The 24,026-nt window shown below is 41.4% G+C and overlaps 1 protein-coding gene across 3 annotated transcripts; it reads left to right on the forward strand.

Annotated features, from left to right (window-relative positions):
• Positions 1 to 319: 319 nt before the first annotated feature.
• LOC143342555 (uncharacterized) lies at positions 320 to 15,468 on the forward strand. Of its 3 annotated transcripts, XR_013079823.1 has the most exons (5): positions 320 to 535; positions 1,359 to 1,595; positions 11,203 to 11,367; positions 11,458 to 14,043; positions 14,103 to 15,468. XR_013079823.1 is itself a non-coding variant. In XM_076766574.1 (4 exons), the coding sequence occupies exons 3-4, from the start codon at positions 11,225 to 11,227 to the stop codon at positions 13,982 to 13,984; spliced, it is 2,670 nt and encodes an 889-aa protein (XP_076622689.1). In that variant the 5' UTR covers positions 321 to 535; positions 1,359 to 1,595; positions 11,203 to 11,224; the 3' UTR covers positions 13,985 to 15,468. The 3 variants fall into 3 exon arrangements, 2 of the variants coding, with proteins under 2 accessions (XP_076622689.1, XP_076622690.1); XM_076766574.1 differs by having other exon boundaries at positions 321 to 535; positions 11,458 to 15,468; XM_076766575.1 differs by having other exon boundaries at positions 321 to 526; positions 11,458 to 15,468.
• Positions 15,469 to 24,026: the final 8,558 nt, after the last annotated feature.

A 24,026-nucleotide genomic window follows, 5' to 3' on the forward strand; every position in this document is an offset into this window, starting at 1 on the left:
TTTATAACAATAATAATTCAATGCTTGGATCGATAATTTCTATAGATTGAAAACGGATAGTGAAATGATATTATTGAAAATGCCAAGTGTCGCCGCCTAGTGTTTCATTTGTGTGACAACTAGAGTATAGTGACTTTCTTTCGTGCGGCACGAATTTGCATAACAAGCGGGTCAATCATAATTACAAACATATATGAGAAAAGAAAAAAAATTGTATAACAGTGTTAATTTATATAATCCTAGTGATTTGTGCATAAGAAATCGAAAGTTAAAATTAATTTTTAGTATATAATCGTGTAAAAAGTTCCTTCAAGATTTTTGTCTGTGAATATTGGTAACAATGAATAACACATTTGCGGGGTTTGCATAACCGATCGCACGGACAACGACAGCCATTCCGGGATACGCCAAGAAGAGGATGCGTTTGGTGTTCATTGGGAAAGAAAATTCCTTTGTTGTTGCGTTATAATTTGTTTACGGCGTCTGTAGTCAACATTCTCCTTATGAGATCCGTCGGTTTTGCATAGTAAGTTCGGTGAGTCAAATATTCTGGTGTGCTTCTCAAATATTTCAACCAACATTTCTATGTCTCGAAAATGGCGAATTGGGTAATGAACGTAAGAGTTCTTTCTCTTGCCGTAGAAGTTAGCCACTGCCTTCAAAGCGTAGCTTTCATCGTGCATGAGATCTTTTAGTTTGTTTACTCAGTAATTGTTTAATAGCAATTTTTTTTGGCAAAATTGTGTTTGTGTTGAATGTTTCTTTCGTGCTTTGAAAGCAACGAGGTATCGAAACCGTTTCCTCGTATCAAATGTGACGCTTCCATGAATCACTCGTGTTGTTGAATGTATTAACAAGCAAGATTGTAGGGCGTATTATAAAAATAATTGTAATCAACAATATATTTTCGATAAGATTAAATGCTCCGCTTATCGATCGATTGACTAAAATTGAAATACGAGAAATATATACTAAAGAATATTTATACATAATTTCTTTACTCTTAATTTAGATATATAACTAAACATTTGATCACACGAATGTAGATATTAATATTGTATTAAATGTGCTAACTTGATTGACACAAAATTACGTAAATTTTAAAAGACTAGAAATTTGATTTGATAAAAACGTACAAGATTTTCGATCTTACGCGTGAAAAATGTTAGAAAATAGTTGGTAAACAATGCACAAGAAAATAAAGAAGCAACGCGGTTTACACGTAATGGTTTATTATGGTTTACATTATTTCGTATTTAAGTTTTAACAAAGTTGGTGCTAAATATTTTTATAGTTTCAGTCTGTGATTTTTATAAGAGATTATAGGTACAGTATGGAAAAAATGGTGTGTGTTGCAGGATCTTAGGCAACTCAGTGTGTGTTAGGTGTCAAGATCAGGTATCAGCATCATCAGTGGACTTTTGTACAATGACATGGTGCAGTTAACTACTTTTCTGCTTCACCATTTTATTGTCCTTCGCTGATGGACTGTTTGCTGCTTGGTCGTCTTTATTCTCATCGACTTCTTATCTTTCATCGTACGTTTTAACCGAGGGTGCAGAAGGAAGAAATTTCTCAAGTTTCTAAAGCCGAAGGTAATGCATCATAAGTAATGTAATAAAATTTAGCTCATAATTCTGGTGGGAAGTGTTGTGATTTACTACAGGCTCATTTAATTCTTCGTTGTCTTGGAATGTCCCGAGATAGTTATCGAGATTTAAGCACCGTTTCATATTTTATATTTCATGCGAAATATTTTTGTTTTCATTATACATTCGCACTTTCTAACAAGGAACGGTAAGTAATTAATGAAATTGCGACAACGGAATTAATAAAGAAATTGAAAACAAAATATTACATAGAAATGGAGAACATTCTTTATATTTGCATGATGGTCTCGTATGTTCTTCATTTTCTAATAATATTACTTATCAAATGCACCCTGACATCATAAACTTACCTTAATTCGACCGAAAGGCAAATCATTTTTCACATGGGCTACATATTGTGAAGTTCAATGATATTAAACTTATCGATACATTGTTAAAAGAATTGTAACTGCTCTCGAAACGTAATGTTCCTCGTGTAAACACTTGGACTGTTAATAATAGTTCCTACAATTCATACGTTGCAGTAAAACATTTTAAGTTAACTTAAAAGATCGTAATCATGGATTCTGCTTATAATTGCATAAAATTATACTTAAAATATATATACAATATCTTTAAAACATACCATAAACAAATTTTTTTTATTAAACCTTTGTTTTATGGTACGTATTTAATACTTTAGAATGCAGCAACTATGATTATTTGATCCATTTTATTATGCACTAAAAGAAGGTAAGTTTATTCACGGTTGAAAAAACTTTGCTAAATAAATATTTCAATATTTTGCAAAGTTTAAAATAAACATGCTTTACATTGTAACGGGCTCCCATGATAATATCAATTCACTTTTCATCTTCAAGAAAATTGTTTAATACTGTTTTAAGCGAAATGGATTATTTTTTAAGTAATCAATGCGATTCTTAAAACGCGAATTCCTATTTTAATATTAACGACAATTTATTTTCAATACTTGTCAAAAATTAACATACCAAGCAGCTGAAAGATATAAAAGAAAAGGATTTAGGAAGGAAATTTTATAGATACAGTCTCTGAGTGTTGTGTAGTATTTGGATAAATGACTTGAGAGGAGCTGAAAAACCCCCCTTAAGCGACATATCCGCCGTATTTAAATCTTACTACTCTTCTTTGCTGCGAAGTGCATTTTTCTGGCAAGGTCGTTGAGAGCTGGGAGTCATCGCCTTCTCAATCAAGTGCATTTCTGTTGCATGTTCTACGTGGACACAGTGGTCATCGAATTACTCTACAGTTTCCCGAACGCGGTTTTCTTCATGTTTCATAGGATGCACTGATGTGTACAATGTGCAGTATCTTTTTCTTACAGTTTGTTCGCAGTAAGGCTAGCGATACAAATGCGCATAAACACTGTACTAGAAGTGCATTACTAATCAGTCTCTATTAAGCGAGTTATTTTATTCAGCTCCGTGATATCGTTAAGTTTCACGAAATTAATACGCGTTCTTAAAACATTTAAACCATACGTTAACTATAAAACAGCGTAAATTTACAGAATTTTTATAAAATAGAATCTCTAAATATTAATCGTAAAACTCACGTAATACTAAACATTTCTGGATTGAACTTTTCGTGGTTTATTTGCACTTCGTTAAAAGACACTTATATATTACTTTATTATCATTTTCATGAACGTTTCATTATGTCGCAAGAAGTGGTTAACACTGGTGCTGAGCGACGGGGAAACGGATGGATTGAACGTACACATGGACGACTCGGCAATCTAATCAATTACCCACTGCCTACACGGTACACCCTGTTACATGCTTCCATCGCCACGCACACATCTGTGTAGTCTCGGACATGAACGTATATCAAAGAAATTGTGCGCGTGATAGAAAATCTTATCGCTGTTGCTACATCTTTTGTCCAGTATATAACACGTATTCGCCCGTTGTTTAACTACGGCTACACCTAATCGATACATTAGTAGTCGTGTACTTGAGTTTTAAAATGGCTCTGCCACGGTTTTGCATTAGAAAAATCCAAGGTCACAAAATTGTGTCGAAACGAAATTAATTGGTTGCTCGAGGTCACCGAGGAACGGCTACCCTGCCGCCATATTTCTTGTTTCTTCTCGCAAACAAAGTCCGGAAAGTGGTCATGAGCTATACCAGTTGATTCCGTCTCGACTTTGTAGCAACGAAGATAAATTTCGTGAGAACTGAAGGGCTTGAAATGGGGAAAACGAGAACGTTGCGTGTATTTAGTAATTTATTCATTGTAAAATGTGGCAACCTTTCTCGTCACGCGGAGCTTCAGGTTGTTTGAAACGTTTTTTACCCACACCGGTTCCCGTGACGAACGAAATTGCGGTTTTAAGTCTTAAGAACTTGTCATCGACTGCCACACAGAAGTAATCTGCGCTGGATACAGGGTGGAGTGCCTGGATGGGTGACCGTTTAAGAGAAAAATCTCTCTTCCCATGTGTGTGTTGGTAAAATCTCATCGGTTGCGCCTTCGTTTTAGCCATAAAGTTTCCAAGATCCTCGGCTAAATGATCAATATTGGTCCGATGCCGGTTTCAAGAACAGTTATAGAATTTATTGCGATGATACGTTCGCAGTCCGCAGTTCGCAGTGTGCAAAATAGCAATAATAAACCTTTTTCTGGACATCGTGCATGCATCGTCGTCCCAGCAACATAGATATTATACTTGGCGGAACAAATATAGCGATTTCATAAAAATTTTTAGGATGCCGACAAGTCGAGAGACACCTCTCTGAAGGAATTTATTTTGTACGCCGACAGCAATCAAAGGGGTAACACGTTCATTATCGTATCGATAAACAAAAAAAAACTGCTATGGCAGTAAACGTGTTAAGGATTTACACCAGATTGGAGATTTCGAGATATATAAAACATTTTATTTACGTAATTGTTTCAAGTTTCAAAACTAATGGACGCTTAACAAACATTCCTTAATCCTAAGCACGTATGGTAAGTATACTGGGAACCTGGAAAGATTGTCCCTGAATGGAATTCAGATTCACTAGTTAATCAAGATTTTCTTTCGCAATAAACTAGCGATTAATACCGTTTCTAACAGAGGATTTTCGTCGCTGGACGATTTAGTTTATCTAGTTGGATGTTATAAATGGAAGATCATTGACCTGGAAATGAAATATTATAAAGAATGCGAATACTTGGAGAATGAGTGCCGATGGAAAGCTCAGAGTCGTCAAATCGATCGACGAGCTTAGCGTATTCTATGAACTAGCAATTAGGAGTAATTGTACATACATATCCGATACGAAGAAACTAACATGGCTCACACGTTATTCGATCGATAAACATCGAAGGCATAATAATTGTCCTCCAGAATCGTCTATAACCGATGATAGAAGTGGACAAAAGCGGAAACAAGTGACGCGCTTTATTACACTTATAAAACCAGCTTTATACTTGTTTCAGAAAAAGCTATTCATTCGGTATACGAAGTAAATAAGAATCTCGAGCGTTACTTAAGCAGATATAACGTGTAATCATAAAAAAAGCTAAAGAAAGAAAATTAATTTTCCGCTGATACGTAAGAAAAGATTCATTCGTTATTTCAAACATATATATTTTTTAATTACGACGAATACTTTCTCTTCAATCTGGTGTAACTCCATAAGGAAGTATTTTCATTTGACGTATAAAAGAAAATCTTTTAACCGTTGAACTTGGGTAGGGAAGGATCTCTTTCTCAACTAAAAATATCCTCTGAGGCTAGTCAACTCGTCTTACCCATAGCAAATGAGGTTGTTTTAATACATTATTATTTTGCATCCATCTTTGGCAAAATAAGTAGAAATTGTTCGATAATATAAATAAGCTTTTCCAACTGATATTTTTATTAATTGAGACTTTGAGTATGCAGTGAATTTATTTATTTTTTCGCGACATTTAATATAATTTCAAGTAAATTTTTCTCTTAAAAAACTGTAATTTTTTAAAACTATAATTCATCGATTAAATTGATAGACTCTCCTTAGAATTTCCATTATATCGGGTGATTTACAAATCGTAGGAAGTTGGGCATGTGTAAGTACACACATGGCGGTCAACGTTCAAGGGTCTGGGCGTTCCAAGGTGAGCAGCGAACAGAACATGCGGCCCTGTAGCGCAGTGTTTTTGTCAACCTTTTTCCGTTCTCCCCCCGCCGTTTCGGAATTTTATTTATCTTCCGTGACAAAGCAATGGAAATGCATGGGATAAGTTGCTTAAGCAAGTGGTCAGAGCGCTAATCGCTATGTTTGAACGATCATTTTCTAACTACGTCACCTGCATTCTACTGCAAACAGTTAACGAACCACTCGAAACCAACTTAAGTAGGTCGTTATATTTGTTCCGCCAAACTATACATTCTCTAGCTTTAGTGGAACTTTCAGATCAACCATAAGGCCGATATTCGCGCGGGTCAGCGGACTGCGAACGCGTTGAGGAAAAGGTGAGTGCGGATAGAACGCTAGGAGGCTTTAGTGTCCTCTAGCACGCGATAGGAAACACGCATCAACACACGTTGACTGTCCGTACTTGGAATCACGAATACGATTCGAACGTCCAGAGGAACGTTAAGGTTTTCTCATAGTAATAAATATTCTACTATATTTTCCAACTACTATAACACCATTGTCCTTGCCGTATAGCCTACATATTTTAGCCTTAGAAATTCTTTCAGACTAGCGGTACATAATTCTTCTATATTCAGCATACTCCTGTGTCAAGACCGTCCCGACCCACATTCAGTTCGACGGACAGTATAAACACGTTATCAATCGGAAGCAAACGAGCGTGTGCGATATTGGTCATGGTCGTGGCAACCATGAGATGGGTCATGGTCGCCGTGAATGCTCGTAAATTGATGCAGCTACAGGTTCAGATTGGCCGCGTAAAAGCCTTGTGGAACGTCGCCGAGTCTCGACTGTCGATGGACGTTCGTATATCGTTCTTCCGATCTGTCTTTTGGCGCTCGAGCTGAACGTGCAGCCAGCCTCGAATTACGGCGATTTTTGGGACCGACGAATCGACCAACGCCTCCTAATTTCCACCCTCCTCCCACCGTCTACGTTAATTTTAACGAAACTTAAAAAAAATCTCAAACACGAACACGATACTCCGATGGGATTTGAAGTTACTGCGACTCCGGCGGGCTGAAAATCTTTGACGGAAGCGTAACTTCGCCACGAGAATAGAATAGTTTGCGACGAATTGTTCGGTGGACGGAGGAAGAAAGTTCAGCCAAGTTCAAACACGCTTCGATTGTTATCGACCGTCCGCGACTTCGTCGAGGAAGAACTTCCTGCGACGCGAAGTCTTTCTTGTCCTCGAACTTGTCGATTTTCTTTCGCGAGAAACGAATTCGCGCGGCTTTCCAATACGAAAGAGGCGAAACTGCGTTCCGGGAATCCCCGCCCCAGCGTGACTGAAACAGGTTTTCAAATGGGCCCTTCCGTTAACCCTCGACCGTCGCGTTTATTTTTTCGTTTGTTAACCCTTTCCCCACCCGTGCACCATATACGGTGCACGATCCTCCTCGTGTTACCACATTTCTTTCGTAGTTTCTCTTCGTCCAAGTCCAAAGTCAGTATTGCACCTTTGAAGACGTTTTCGTACAAATGGTGTTAAACATTGAAACGAATCTCTGTACTCGATATATTTGTTTCAAATATGATTTTCACGCAAGAAACAAATCAAAGTATTTCTGTCGCGTTAAAATTCAATTTCCACACGTGGATCCGGCAGATTTATTTTGTTCTACCTCATTTTCTTTAAATTAACGAACTTCATAGTTCATTTACACGAAGAACTAGACATTGTACAATCGATCGACCTAGTTTATAGTTTTAACGAGTGGTATGCGATTTTCGATTCAACAGTTTGCCTTCGCAATTCAAGAGAGGACATTAGAAATCACGAACCACCCTCCGTTGAAATTCCCAGGAGTCCTGCCCTTAGGCTCTCGATCGCCGCGTGGAATCTCTCGTTTGTTCCGATTACGTCGCGAATAACACCGCGGAGGAGATAGAACTCGAGGAAACGAATACTCGGTCACCCTGGCAGTGACTTGGACGTCCGTCGAATGCGCATTAAAGTCAGAAATTATGTCGAATATATATTCACGTATGCGACGTAGAATTCTTAACCCACCCGAGAGTCTGTCTTCTATCTTTAGACGACGTTACAGGCGACAGAGTTCTGGAAACACGATAGTACAGAGTTATTCCCGCTCACGCATAGACGATATTCCTGTTTCTGCTTTCTCGGCATTTAAACAAATTTTATTAGAAGAAATAGAGACAGTAATACATATTCAGTTTTTTATTCTATTTACCAGTATCGTTTAATTTTAATAATTGATAATATTCGGACGCTAGGTTTACGTTGGAAGAGACGAATATTATCGATGACAATCTTTTGCATTCTGGGACAAAGATGATATACGTGTGGTGGGTGGAACCGTAATGGCGTTAAATTGGTACTTTGGCGAAAATCGACGTCTCGATTACAGTGATCCGAAACGGGCTTCTGGATAATGAGAGACCTCACGAGTGGCGAGATTATTCTCAAGGGTCAATACCGATCGCTGTACAGGATATTCAAGGATTTAGAAAATGTAGACTTTGGATTCTCTTAAATTTCGAATGAAATTTAATGTACAGTAAAGTTCTGTTCCTAGCTTATATATTTCGAAGGATAAACGCATATTCCGTATCTCCTTTTATGAAAGATGGTTAGATGTAATCTAGATTTCATTTTTTCCCCCCAACTGCTGTTGCTGTTTCTCGTTGATTTTTACGACCAGTCGATCAGGAACTCAAAAAAACAGACGACAGTAATATTTTATTCACCGATTCTAAATACATGAGCCATGTGGTTACCGTGGGAAGGGGTTAATGACAGTAATGGAGGTTCCCACTGTATATTCTTCACACGTCGACGCGATGGAAAAATAGAAAACGAAATTACCAAAAATTCTTCAAGTACTGTTACTTTTTTCTTACCATTGATCGTTGGTTTTTTTGTTTAACTTTTCGATCAGTGTTTAAGATTCTACGGGGATTGGGAAATAGCAGCTGGCATCGATCGTGCGGGAACACGTAAAGTCCATTGAACTCTTCAGCGTCTATTCGAAGCAGCGACAATACACGCGTGCTTTTAGTTCGAAGCATCGTTGGATTTGCCAAACTTCACGAGACCGTTAACGGAATTTTACATAACGTTTATTACACGCCGAGTTTAAGGATTTACGACCGTTAGGATCTAGTCGTTGGATCTGTGACGCGCAGAGAATTCGCTAATATAACAAATGTCCCCGATCTCCTTTAAACGGGACGGAAGGAATTTTAACGTTTTAGGAACGGTGACTAGCGCGTACAAAGACCGCCAATTACTTGCTTAATTACTCATGACAAACATAGTAGAAGACTAATCTAAATAGTGAAAACGATATTAATGTAATAATGACCCCAATAATGTAGGAACATGACAAAAAGGAAGGTTTAATTTGTACACTGTTGCTCGATATTAAATTGAGACTTTTTTTTTTTATCTTTCATTTGTTATTTAAAATTTGTATTCAGATAAGAATTTTGTTCGTCTCTGATGATAACAAAGTGGCGCCCTCTATGCTTGTACATGTTCTTCGAAAAAGAATTATATATTTTCGTTGGGTTTTCGAGTTTTCGAGCAGGACTAGTTGGAAAATACTCTTGAGAGCTTCTGCTTAAGGAGAAGAATGAAAAATAGCTCGATTTATTCAACCTGCTATAGTGGTATTACTTAATCTCTTAGTACTATCGTTACGTAAATCTTCTACTACGATTATTCAAACCCTCGATTAAGCCACGAGAGAAAGTCCTGTAGGATCTTGTTGCATCATCTATCTTGGCAACGGGATACGAAACAAAGTACCTGGAACGATCTTACGATCGAGGTCGTCGTTACCACGATTTACGCGCCTCGACAATGAGCGACGTTAGATCGTGTCTCGGTTTCCGGAATGAATTACTCGGAACTGGGACAGCGAACACGAGCGACGCGTAAGGCCTAAAAATAAACGGAGTAATAAAAATTACGGATGCATGTATGCAGTATAAAGCACCTTACCGTCGACTTTGAATGAATTTTGACGGAAACGAACGCTTTGAAGACTTACCAGAAGCGATCCGAACACTTGTACATTCCAACGAGTGGTTTAACATCTTTCACTGGCGATTTAGAAAGGACTTGGACGGAAGGGAACGGTTCTAAAAGTTATTGCAGGCAACCCGATTATTTTGACACTCGAACGCATGATTCACACCTTGTACTAATTATTTTCGAAGAATTTTAATAGAAAGGAACGCCTTTCTGACAACTTGGGAAGTATTTTGATGGAAAAATGACCAGAAGTCGTCTGAAAATGCCACTCAAGGTACTACTACAGGTAGTTTAAAGAAAAACGCTCTGATAGCAGATCAGAAAGAGAGAATTATTTTTGGGAATTTTGTTTTGGAATATCTTTATATATGCCTAATTAAAAAAATGTTGTCTTGATCCTTAAGATACAAATACACATTGTGTAAGAGGAAGAGTTTGCTCTTTCACTCGTTTCTTTGGAATTAATTTCCAACGGAGAGTTCACGTTAGAGGAATCTAACTGCTCGGTCCTTTTTACGGAAGATGAGAGCTACTCGACAATTACGCGAGAATGTTTGAAAACTTGAACTCCGAAGAACGCAGTTGGTATGTTTTCTCGCGAGACAAAGGAACTCTTGGTGCATAGAGTGCCTGCCTAGTCATTCAGTTTTGTTGACATTAGCGAACCGATGCCAATATTTGCATTAGTGCGGTGTTGTTCGAACGCATATTTCGCCAAGTTTTTCCTTTTAAGCCATAACACGCATACGTCGATGTATGTATGTTCCCTTGGAAAAATAAAACGTCGACGTACTATAAATATACAACGACGAATTTGCAAGAAAATTACCTCTCCGCAACTGTGGCCAAAATAGTCGAAGCTTCTTATCGACTGTTAAATTTATGTTCAGACTAAACGAACAGAAATAATGTCGACGTTCTGGGAGGAAATGCTGCGTGGAGTCCTTCGTCGAGGAATAGAACGAAACGGTTGCGATCGATGAAGCCTTCGAGGTTCGTTCGCTGCTCGATAGCACGCAAACGCTGACGTTGCTGCTTCCTCGCATGTTAAACCAAACGCGTTTTGCGCATTTATTATCGTACCGCATATTCTTGGAAATGAAATTTGCCTTTAAAATTTTCGCTGAACGGACGAACATTAGTATCGTCTGAAAGAAACACGATGATTACGTAAAAGAACGCTCTAACGCGACTATATTTTAGTATTTAACTCGAGTTAAATCAAGTATTCGAAAGGACGTGTTTGTACATGTACGTGTATTAAAAGTACTAATAAAAAAAAACTGAGAAATTTCAATGTCTCAATTTTATTCCCCTGATTTTGAGCTACCTTAATTATGTTCTTAATCTTTATTTATGCGTGTTAGTTGCTTGATCATCCCTGGGACACATGTTCCCAGCCTCGTTTAATTCGAATCCTTCGGCTCGGTTGCAGATCCCTCACATAACAGTCGAAAATGAGCGTCATAATCAGACTACAGAACTTGGCGTGGTCCGCCAACGCTCTGGACATTCGCCAATTTTTCAGAGGTCTGAGCATACCGGAAGGAGGAGTCCATATTGTCGGTGGCGAGCTGGGGGACGCATTCATTGCCTTCAGGTAATAAAACGAACCCACTAATAGAATTAAATTTCTAAAAATCATTTTGGTTCTAGTCCATATATATTAACTAAATTGTAAAACTTGCAGCACCGACGAGGATGCCCGGCAGGCGATGATGCACGATGGCGGCAAGATCAAGGAGATGAAGATCAAGCTGCTGCTGAGCTCCCGAACGGAGATGCAAAAAGTGATCGAGGCGGCCAGGCAACAGACGTTGAGCCTGCAGTCGTTCATGCAGACGGCACCGGTCGCCGTTTCAACGGTGGTCCAGAAGCCAGGATCCCCTGGCGACAGAAGGGACAAGGAGAAGGATAACGACAGCGAGTCCAGCAAGGACCGCAAGGACAGACGCGACAGATCGCGATCGAGGGACAGATCAAGGTCTCGCGATCGCGACAGGGACAGAGACAGGCGCGACAGGGACAGAGGACGGGACCGCAGACGTCGGGACAGGAGCAGGTCGCGCGACAGGGAAAGAGACAGGAGAGACAGACGTCGTCGTCGGGATCGGTCCAGGTCGCGCGATCGCACACGGTCCAGAGACAGAGACACCAAGCGCAGCTCGACCGCGGAGCGGCGAAAGGACGCGACCGACGACGACAACAACGACGTCGTCTGCGTGGGCCAGTTTCACAAAGACAAACCAGTAGCCAACGCGAAAAAACCGTTGGAGAACGGTATTTGGGAGGTTCCTCCGCAGACGCAGATGCAAGCAGCCATGTTAGCGCCGGGAATTTTGGGCGCTGGAGTCGCCGCTCTGGCACAGGACGGCGAACCACGACCTTTGACCTTCAGTAGCTCCGTGATCGGGCAGCAGTCGATGCTCCAACAGAACCAGTTCTCCGTGAACGGGATAAACGGCGTGGGTAGCCTGATGCAGTCTCACGTGCAAACGCTCAGTCACACCGTAGGTATGAACACGATCTCTCAAAACATAGGCAGCACGAGTCTGCCTAGCCTAACCACCGCAGTCGGTGCGTTGACCCGATCCAAAGAGTCCTGGAACCAAAGCGGCGAACCAGCCAGAGTGGACCAGGTGAGGTTTCCCACCAGAACCGGCCAATTTGGAACAGACATGTACGGCACAAACGGTTCGATCAACTACAGACCAACGATCAGACCTAACAATCCGTTCATGAGCAAGGTGCAGGAACTGGAGGGTCGCCGTAATCCGCACGCCTTCCAGGCGAACAGTTCCCAGTATGGGTTCGACGGCGACAGGTCGACGGCGAACCGCGGCTCGACCAACAGCACCTCGAGATTCTCTAACGAGAACAAGAGCAACGGTGGTGTCGGTCATTGCGTAGAGGTTCGCAACATGCCATTGAGCGCCACGTACAACGACGTACGTCACGCTTTCCAGGGGATCTACATCAGAAAGGACGGACTGAAATTGATCAACGACAATCATGGAAACCGTGTCGGGATCGCTTACGTCAAGTTCAGCAAAGCTGAGGGCAAAGAACTCGCGTTGAGTACGGCGAGATACGTACGCGGGTCCGAGGTCGAAGTGCTTCACCTGGACGAGAGCATTTTCGACAAAGCAGTCGACTCTTACTCGCCGGAGAAGGAGAGGGACCGTGGGGACGACAATCTCGAGGACGTGAGGTCCTCGGCGTGCATCGTCCTGACCGATCTACCGACCTTCACCAAAGAAATGGACATCGCGAAGCTATTCCACGATTGGAAAATCAACGATCTGTTCATCACGACGGCCAAAGAGCCCGTTGGCATGCAATGCATGGCGTACGTCCAGTTTGCCAGAATAGAGGACGCCAAGGCGTCCGTGAACACGTCGCTGAAGATAGGCAGCAAGCCCGTAACCGCGACAGCGATCACGGAGGACAAGTTCGCGCAAGCGAAACGCGATCACGAGCAGAACAGCATGAACCAGACCGCCACGTCCGACTGCGTGATAATGCGCGGTCTGCCGTTCCAGACTATCGATCGCGACATCCTCGACTTCTTCTCCGACATCGGGATCGTGCCCCACAGAATACACATGCTGCTCAATCAAAGCGGGAAGCCAGCCGGCGAGTGTTTCTGCGAGTTCGACACCACCGACGAGGCCCTCAGAGCCACCGCGAAGAACGGATTACCGTTCGGCAAGAACGTACCGACCATAGAGCTGGTCCCGCGAGCCAAGATGCTGGAAACGTTAGGTATGGTAGATCCACAGATCATGGAGACGCAACAGCAGCACTTCCCGCCGCTCCAAGAGCAACGACCGCGATTCTCCGGACCTATGAACCACCTGCCGCGATTTGGAAACTCCGGATTCGGACCCAGGTGTCCGCCAGGTCTGATGGGCATACCGAGGCACCTGCTAGGTAGACACCCCGGCTCCATGGACTACGTGGAGGGTTTCGGGAAGCCTGGCTGCGTCCTGTCCCTCGAGAACGTTCCTTTCAAGGCCGACATCAACGAGATCATCGAATTCTTCGGCGACTTTGACGTCAAGAGGGAGAACGTCATACGACGATACAACGAAAGGGGTATGCCTACAGGCGACGCCAGGGTGGCATTCGCGTCGCCCAGCGAAGCCCAGAGGGCGCTCAGAGATCTCAAGCATTGCAAGATGAGGGATCGTACAATATACATGAAACTCGCGTGAACGATGTCCGAGGAACATGGAGGGGGTTGCTCCGAATCGCATTCCTCGAGGCTGAGAAGGTAACGGATGCGGTCGAAAGATCCAGGGATCACGTGACCAATAGTTACTCTGGTCCCAGGATCAAGGTACAGCGAATCGGTTCGAATCGTGTACTCGAAGAAGAAGACGGTTCTTCGTTGACGAGATGTTCGTTATTGATTCGCAATTTTTTGTTTTTTCTTTTCATTTGTATATAGAAGACACGGCTTCTAGCAGGGTAACCTTTGTTTTGCGTCACTCTGACGTCATCGAGTAGCTCGTTGGCAGCATCATTCGCACGATCTTGTGCAAAGTTACTCTTCGGCCGGAAGTACGAGCGTTTGTTGTCGCTGACCAAAGGTAAACGTACCATGGACGCAAGTGTGGGTGTTTGTTCACCAACCTCGGTGTTGACTCGAAGCTCAGAGAATATTAGCGAGCGACAGTGGTGTCATTTTGTTCTCTAGTTATTTTTAAGAGACCGACCTCACCGCTCAAAATTCCATTTTATCTTTTCTTTTCTTACCATCGATATGTAGCACATTTTTTTTTAAATTCTTAGTACGAACATTATTGTCGATTGTTTACTTTTTTTTTATTGAAATTCGGAATAATTTCGTTTTATTCCATCGATCGTGAACTACGTTGTAATATTACCATATTCATTAACTGTGCGTTAAGGTTTGTACATATAATGTAAATTATCTTGAACTTCGGATCTGTGCCGCGTTGCTTCCTTCTATAAATTTCTGTTAGGCGCGTGCACCATTCACCTGCTTTTTTACCGAGTGAATGTTCCAAAGAAATCGCAATAATGAAAACAGTAAAAAGGCTTCTTCGATATAATTTCAAAAGCAATATTTTTGATCCGTTGAGTAAATGAAAGCATCAGCGATTACAGAATTCCATTGCACGTTATACTTGTGGAGGCGCACTCGTGCACGTCATTTAATCATATCATGAAACGTTCGACGTTGCTGCAAATGGAACGTTTCGTAGGAACAATAACGCGTAAATATAAGAAGAAACAAGTGTATACAAAAAGTACAAAGTTCGAGCATATATACAAGCGCATTTTTGCTCTGCACTCGACTTACGATCGTTGTGAAACTGCTCGTCAAAGGTACAAAGTCGAATGCGGTGGAAATTAGGGGAACAATTGGCACACCGTATTTTCTACCAGCAATTTATGTATGTACATTACATATACTATGTTGCATCGGTTTGTATATAGATGATATATATATATAAACTGAAATATATATATATATATAAAGAAAGAGAGGAAAAGAAGTATAAATATAGGTAATAAACAAATACAATATGCTCCACATCAATGTAAAATAATATTTATACGGCAAATGAATCGATGAAATCTAGGTGTACTTACTCGTTCATTTTACCCTATGTTTCTCTTCAATATAAGTACCTTGAAGACTTCAATAAATTTGTATTTACATCGGCAACGGCTATCGTTATAGGTTTCCTTATTTGTCCTTACCTGATCGAGAGAGACTTACATTAAGTAAAAGTGATGTTTCAGATCTGGATGAACTTGGCCGCGGCCCTTACGACTTCCTCTTTGACTAACCGATTCCCCGGCCATCGAGAATTCAAACGAAGATAGGGTGCGTGCTAAGTATGAGTGTGGCGAGGATGTGACACGAAGAAAATGTTGAAAATGGGTAATGTGTTATCTACGAATGCTCTTAAATTGAAAGTTTATTCGTATTCGAATGCCATGTCTCAAAAAATAGCACCGGAGTAACGGAAATAGTAGCGTCGGCCATACGTGGGTACGATGTGGCTGTCGACGCGTTACTATTTGTTCATGATGTACGTATGTACAGATTAAAATGGACTATCCTATTGATATATTACGTAATCTATTTTAAACAAAGAACGAGACTCGCAAAATAGTAGAAACTGTGCCACGAGATAAACTCTTATGATTCTAGTGCAACGTAATTACGTAACCGACATCAGACTGTCGAACTTAAGTAAAAATTATGCAAACAAACCGCGGCATTCCCCAATGTAGTTATTAGCGTCGCGTAACCTGTCTGGCAAGTCCTGTCGATTGCTAGGCGAACGAGATTGATCGTGATTTTATTACCGTCTCTTAATTTACATACAATAAATCATCCGAAGAATTTAATCGAACCGCGACGAACTCGATGGGAACAGATGCACGAATAAATTCGATTAGCCGTAATCCCAAATTACTGTTTTCCGGTGGCAACTTCCTCACTCGTAAAAGAGGAACGTCCAAATTGAACTATAGGCCGAAGTAGCTATGTTTGGTTTATAATATCAAAAATGGTATTACATTGATCTGGCGATTAACGCGTTAATCTTCAAGTCCGAGTAAATTATAATGTAAAACGGATAACGTTGCTATCCGAGGCTGAAAGTCTCTAAACGATAAACATTCTCTTGCGTTTTTTGTTACGACGAACGTTCCCTTCTCGACATTAAGGAACTCCAAGCAGTTAAATCTAACGAAGACAGATAAAATATCCCGTTCTCTTAACAAGTGCTCGGCTAATAAGTCAATAGTGTTACGCGGCGTAAATACACTATGCACTCGTCACGTGTAGCACGCTCAAAACAATAGGCCATAATCTAACGACAAACACGTGACAGTCGTCGTTTGTACTAGACACGCTTCAGAGATCAAACGAGTCGAGTTCGAAATAACCACGAGCATTTTTACCGCACTCGGTCGATGACTATCGAATATCATAGAAATACTAAACTCGATTGGCAGCGTGAACCTGGCAAAGTGCCTTCAAACATTTGTCATTAACGAGCAAATATGTCGTAATTTACGAGACAGATCTGGATCGAGATCGTTTCGTCGATCGGTCAATTTCCGTCTACCAGTAAACGGGGCTAAACAATTTTCACACCCGAGTCTATGTTAAATATTCAACATACCTGCGACTTATTCTCGCATTGTATGTTTTACTTACCGAATCGATCTTCCAGTTTAGAGAGCAACGCTCTACGCACGCCGCCATCTTTGAATTACAGTCGGAAAACGGTGGTGGACTTGTTTTGCTCCTATCGTTACGATCTATACAGGGTGTTCGGCCATCCCTGGGAAAAATTTTAATAGAGGATTCTAGAAGCCAAAGACAAAAATCAAAAATACCAATTTGTCGATGGAGGCTTCGTTAAAAAGTTATTAACAATTAAATTCAAAAATTTCAAATTGTTCTGGAAAAATTATTTTCGGTTGCGGGGGTCAATTACAATCATTTTTGGTGAATAGACATACTTCCGAAATCCTATCCACTTTCGAGAAAAAAATTCAGTACGGTCGGAACTTTAAACGTTAATAACTGTTTAACGAAGCCTTCATCAAGAAATTGGTATTCTTGATTTTCGTCTTATTTTGACCTCTAGAATTTCCCATTAAAATTTTTCCCAGGGGTGGCCGAACGGCCTGTATGTAGGTCTGCGTCAATATTTTATTAATACTATAATATTTATTAATCCGTATTAACCCTAATAGACCTAGAATCCCTGTTTTAAAGCGTGTTATTAATAAATTTCTTCCTTCGTTGCTAAGTAATCGGCTTGGCGAACTCCACGGGAGCCGATAAAAAAGATCGTTTTCCCGTTTAGCTTTCCTTAAGACGATCGAAGAGTGGAGATGAAAGATATCAATCGAAGCAAAGGAGCTTAAAGTCGACTGGCCTCTGTCTTCGTTACGCGGCCATTCTTTTCGCGTTATCGGGTTGTCTTGGCTCGCGTTGTCCGATTCGTTAGCGGCTTGTCGCCGTTCTTTATGCCTGCGAATCGGTAGCGTTTCAGCATGCACCGCGCGCAAAATCTCTCGAGCTGAACGCACGCGAGCGCGTTACCTTGCGTTACGAGCCTAGGCGCGGAGAACGGCTACAGAAATAGCCAGTGACTCAATATTTAGGCAGCACTGATTTGCCACAGCACATTTAGCACGAACAGCCTCGCGTGGGATCATACCCACTCCTTGCGATCGAAAATCGATGATCCGGCACTGGTCAACACCGACTTAGAAGGAAAAGGGATATTCGTAACGTGGGACGAGACTTCAATTGTACATGAAATATTCAAGAATACTCTATGGAGCTCGTGGACCCTTTTTATGACGCCCGAATCAAGTGGAAGAACGACTTTAGCCAGCATAGAGCGTCGTTGCGTGTCGGGTGTGTTGTAGGATTTTTCCTGCGTCTGACAGGCTCGTCCTGCAAAAGGCACGTACGCACTATAAGTGACGCTACGTAACGTTAATTCGACGTCTATCGTTATTTTGCAGGCGCCGTACTCGACGTTGCTGTATTGTTGCCACGGCGTTATCGCATTAACTGGTTGCAGAGACCACGGAAGCGATTCAAACTGCGCACAAGAGGCGCTACAAGGCCGCTTAATGTCAGCGCACGCCAAATCGTCCGGATTTATGGGTTTGCGCAGGAAGGAATGCAACGGACTCTGACTCGAACCTTTGTGTTTTATCGAGGCGTTTATTGATACGTTAATGATTGTTTATGGGGCACGGTTCTCGGTAAAGAAGAAATTTCCGTCGCGCTCGCCATTCCCGGTATGAATTTATGCTCATTGTTTAATGGTTTGTTTATGCAACAAAGCGCAGCCGCGATGCTCGACCGAAACTAGCTTTTCTTCACAGTTTAACATCCGTTAGTTTTAATTTATACATATAACTACTACTATTTTGTATCCTCCTCCTTGTGTTCGAGTACCGATACCTCCCTGTTCGTGAACTTACACAAGTGGTTGTTATAGTTGACAGTTTATTTGCACTTCTCCTAAACAAGATTCGATTCGGTACAGCCTTCTATTTCAATAGTCTTGTGCTTAAGGTTGAATACATTTCAACAGGCACTGTTACTTCCATGCGTTAACATTTCTTGTTTATCTTTTACATTTGCGATTACGACGATAATAGAATTGGGAGTAATTTTTATTTCAAGTTTATGGATTTTAAATCTTCATTTTTCTGTTTCAGTATTTACTAAATAATTTTGGAACGATTTTTCAAGAGAACGAAAGAATCGTTGATGCGGGTAGTGTGCAAGACCCAGCCTTCGACGGACGTAGATTAATATTAGAATCGAAGCAGTCCTTGGCCCAATGGGAGGGTTCAGATGTTTAAACCGAACAAAGAGGCCGACGAATCGTACGGCTGCTCCAGACGCGACCACGTTCAATCTATTTGCATTCGATCAGCCCTTTTCCTTCAAACCAGTGTCCAAACTTTCCAGAAAGATGCCCTCTTGAAACAAGTACGTTTAAAATAATAATCAAAAAAGGGTAAAAGTACTTAGTATGATCTACTTCCACAATTTTCTTGCCCCTCCTCTACTCGAGCAAAGATTCTGGACCCGCCCTTGAAGCCTCCTTTCCGATATTAGAAAATATTATTTCAAACATTGAAATATCAATCGATTTCCTAAACATCAACGACAAAAATAGAAACCGGGCTGTTCTATTTTGACGCATAGTTAATCATAATTGAGCTATCGACGAAGGAAGCCAGTCATTAACCTTGTTCGATTTACCTTCTGCTGCGGGAAGCCTAAATTTAGCATTTCCGAAGCACGTTCGAAACGAAATCTCCATTGTTAGCCAAGTATTTAAATAGAATTCCTTTAAAAAGAACCTTTAAAACTAGACAGGAACTTTTTAAGAGCCTAATTGCCATACATAGGGACGGGCACGTAGTTTCGATCGCACGAGCATCGTTTAAAAAAGAACCGAAACGTGGTAATCTTATATCGGCGTGACTTCATTCGAAACACTCATCTTTTCTGATTCATTGGGCTGTCATAAGAGTAAACAATCACGTCCGTAGGAAACATTGTTATTCTGGCTGTTCGTTGTACCAACAGCTGTTTCTTTAATTACGCATGACTAAACGGACTTAATTCATATTCTACGCTCATTTTGTTATTTTCTCAGCGACAGACTCTGTATTCTAAAAAAATTAAACCGCGTCTCTGCTGATTTTAAATGTTAAATATTTTTCATGTTTCTTTCTTTTTCAGCATTTTTGTAAATTAATCGCTGTAGCTGGTTTTATCAACATTATTAAAGTAGGTACAATTTTATATCGTTGACACAGCAATTCGACCGAACGAAAGGATCGAAAAACTTTTCGCTGCGACGGACATAATTTATAAACCTCGCGCGATTGCTATTTACGATCAGGGCATTGTCGTGGCTTACGCAAGAACGTGTTCGCGCCGTATGAATCGAGAAACCGATTTGTATTTACCTTTCACGTTTATTCAACGACCTGTTTCGCTCTCGGGTTCAGAAAATGGCTAGGAAAGAAGTCGAGTACCTTTCTTCGACGAGTAACGTCGCACGTTCGCAGAAGCGACAAGTTTTTCTTAACTTATCTTGCCAGAGAGGAGTTTCGTCTGCTCGGCGAAGGTCGCGGACGAGAGATCGTGCACTGGCTCGAAATTTGCACGTGTTAATCAGAAACGCAGATGCTCGTTACGACATGCGAAAAAATAAAACGTGTCTTCTGTACGCAAGACTTTTTGCCTCTTCCGTTGTTTGCTCGACTCGATCCGTTTTAAAGCCGGATACGCACTATCCGCCAAGCGATCGTCGGTGTAAACACTTTTCGAAAGGAACCCTTGGACGAAACAGTGGTTCTTAATCTTCTTTTTCTCGCGTATTCTTCATCATTGTGTCAAAAACATTTTTTCTAAAGCATTTATGAACTCTCGCGTTGGGACCATTTACGAAATAACCTCGACCTACATAAAAATAATCAAAGATCGTCGTCTCTGTGCACCGTAAGTCCTGCGTCGGTGCCATTTACAGAAAGCGAGTCTCGTGGAATGTAAAAATTGCCAAAGGACGTAACCGTTGCGTTTCTTAACGCAACGCGGCCCGGGACCATTTACAGAAGAAGAGCCTCGCCGAGTGCACGGGGTTTCCATGTGCGTTCCATATACGTATCGAGGATAAAAAGAGGCCTCGGATGTAGGATGAAGGTCGGCGTCGAATCAGGCGTGTACGAAATTTATCATCCGAACAGTGGGAAAGAGAGAGAATTAAATATCGATACCTTTGGGACGTGTAGTATCTTTAGAAGCTGAGCAAAGTTGTCGTCGAATATCATTATCGAACAATAACACTGATTCCTCGCATAATCCCAAACGTGAAAAAATTTTAAATAAAATAAAAGCTAAGGTAGAACAAAATTCGTAGGCATTCGACATAAAATGGCGATCCAGAGAGGATGGTATTTTAAGAAATGATCAAAGTTCGATCTTGACAGAAGTTGGTTAACGCTAAAATATTAATCCCCTTGCCGCGTGTGCAAATTAGTCACAGAGTTCAGCGAAATTTAAATCTCGTTTTACTATTCGAGAACAGCGAATTAGATCTAATACGAATGCCTCGGCCGGGGTCAGTGAATGTTGGTTTGATCCGTACAAGAATGTACGATTCTGTTCTACCACGAATATATCCGCGATCACGATTTAATCCGTGAAACCGGCGCTATTAATAGAACTCCAAGAGATCCAGACATCGCGAGCACGAAGTATCCCATTAATCCTCAAAGAATACCCTAAGCCTTGTTTCATGCGCTCGAAGAAGGATGGGATTATTTCTAAAGATAGACAAACCAACTTACACCCACAATATTTACTTGTTGTAATCGAAATTGAATGGCCCACCGAGCTGGAATCCACATCGTCGCGAATCGTATTTCATAGAAGTCGTAATATTACTTTTTCCTTTCATGCAAAGATTCTAGAGACATAATTGGATTTCACGAGGACTCTTACCATTCGTGGCTCGCTACCATTCACACTCAATTTCTGTGGCGTCCTTTCCTTCGCGTGCACTCTTAATTTATACCGATATAATTCATTCACCGTTTCATTAAATGTTAAAAGAAATTTTTTCTCGCAAAGGTTTCACCGTTCATTACTTTATTCTTACACTCGAATAATATATCAATGTCTGACACGTCGATCGATAGTCTTCTTATTACAGTTGTAATGCTGAAACTGGAGGCACGGAAAACGAATTTCGAACCATAACAAATTACCTATCAAGCAGCAAGAAACCAATTTCAACTCAAAACGGCACGCAATAAATTTAAAAGCAAATCCAATACCGCGAGAAAATACCATACATGAGGTTTCGTTTAAGTTGACCCTCATATTTATGACATGGGAAACACCTACACACGGTCCGTCGATAAGGTCAGTATTTTGGGAAAGCGAGTATATTGCTCTTGAAAATAATTCGTTTCTTTTAAAAAAATTTGAAAGTTTAATTCAATTATTTTTAGGGATCCTGAGTTCGGCATTCATTCGACTATCCAAGGGTTAATTCTACTTGAAGCAGAAATTTTCATTCGTCACGAGGGTAAAAGGTAAGGTGAAGTTTGAGAAACACTGCACTAGAGAGTCTTACTTTTGATAGCAACTCTTGGAAGCAAAACTCTTTAGTGGACACCAGGCATAAGGGGCACAGAGTCGAGAGAGAAAGGCCTCGCTCGGTTTCGCGTTCAGCCGCACCGCCAGACGAATGAAGACGGTGAAATGGCCTCGCATAATTGATTACGCATCGAAGCACACGCAATTCTCCCTCCCGTGACAATGGAATCGACATAACACTTTTACATGACCGCCATTATCGTGCAATACGAGGATGTGCACGCGGGGCAACGTAAACTGCCGTAAAAATATTTTTAAAGTACGTTTAGGCTAATACGTGGATCTTTGGGTGCCTTGGCCTTTGATCCGCCACGCGGTTTGGCGACTTTCGACGACATTGTCCTATCGTAGATCGCTTAGGCGATCAGTTCCAATGAAAACGATACGAAGAGTTTGAAAAGTTCCTCCCCGTTCACGGTCGTCGCATCGATGAACGACGTAACGATGATTAATCTAGGCATCAACTGTGCCAGCTGTGTCTGCCGCGTCAACGACAGTCTTAATAGACGTCGATGAAATCGTCGCTGGGAACCCGGACGAATCCGCCCCGGTGTACCACTGCTGTCGCATTAATATCAATTTTTGTACACAGGGATTATTTACGGTCGACAGCCACGTCGCATCGTTAGTTCCACGTCTTCGATCTTCGCTGACACTCTCGTCGGAGATCAATCCGATTACACCAATAACTGAAATAGCCTCTCCACGGGGTGTCCTTGCGAATCAGAGGCTCCCAAACCGGGGACCGCAGCCTCTGGAAAATAGAACGCAAGGAAAGTGAAAGGGCTTTCGGGAAAAGGATGCATAGCAATGACACCGTTTATGAGAAAATTCTCACCGTAATTAACAACTGGTTGATTGCCAAGCCAATTTTCCTAGGTTTATCGTCGATCATTTTACATATATTTCTAATATATGTATAATACATATTATAAATTCGAATCTTTGGTTTCCTCGCGATCGACGATTGCGCAAGAGATTGTGGCATCGATGAAAATCTCACGAGCCTTCTCTCCCGCGGCATTATCTTCACGGTGTGGTAACGCGGCGATTATGCGAGCGTGTGTTCCTTTCGTACCACGTGAAAAAACTAGTAAATCGCGTCGTTCCGTTCCTCTTTCGTTTCTGCATACATTGCACGGCTTCGCGATTAACTTTATCGCTCGGCGCTATTAGTTCGTCCGACGGACAAATTTGTATTCCGAGTCGATAACGCGTCTCCCCACATTTCGAATTATTCGCTCCGACGGTGGACAGAATTTCGTAATACGCTTGTTGCAAATATTAGGAACAACAGATAACGAGTTGTCCGACTCGACACCCGATAAGCGCAAGAATTTCCTCTCGATTCCCTCGACTTTTTATCTCGTTTGCGCTGTTGGAAATATTGGATCGTTAACTAACTTTATTTTTTGAATGGAAAGCGTACCAAGAAGATTGGAGAAATCTTAAAACACACATGGGAGTGTTGTCACGGTTTTAAGCTACATTCCTACATTCCTTTCGAGTCTATTTGCGGGAGAATCGCCTTATAGTCTAACGGAGGA

This window comes from Colletes latitarsis, chromosome 6 (genome assembly GCF_051014445.1).
Source record: "Colletes latitarsis isolate SP2378_abdomen chromosome 6, iyColLati1, whole genome shotgun sequence".
Taxonomy (NCBI): domain Eukaryota; kingdom Metazoa; phylum Arthropoda; class Insecta; order Hymenoptera; family Colletidae; genus Colletes; species Colletes latitarsis.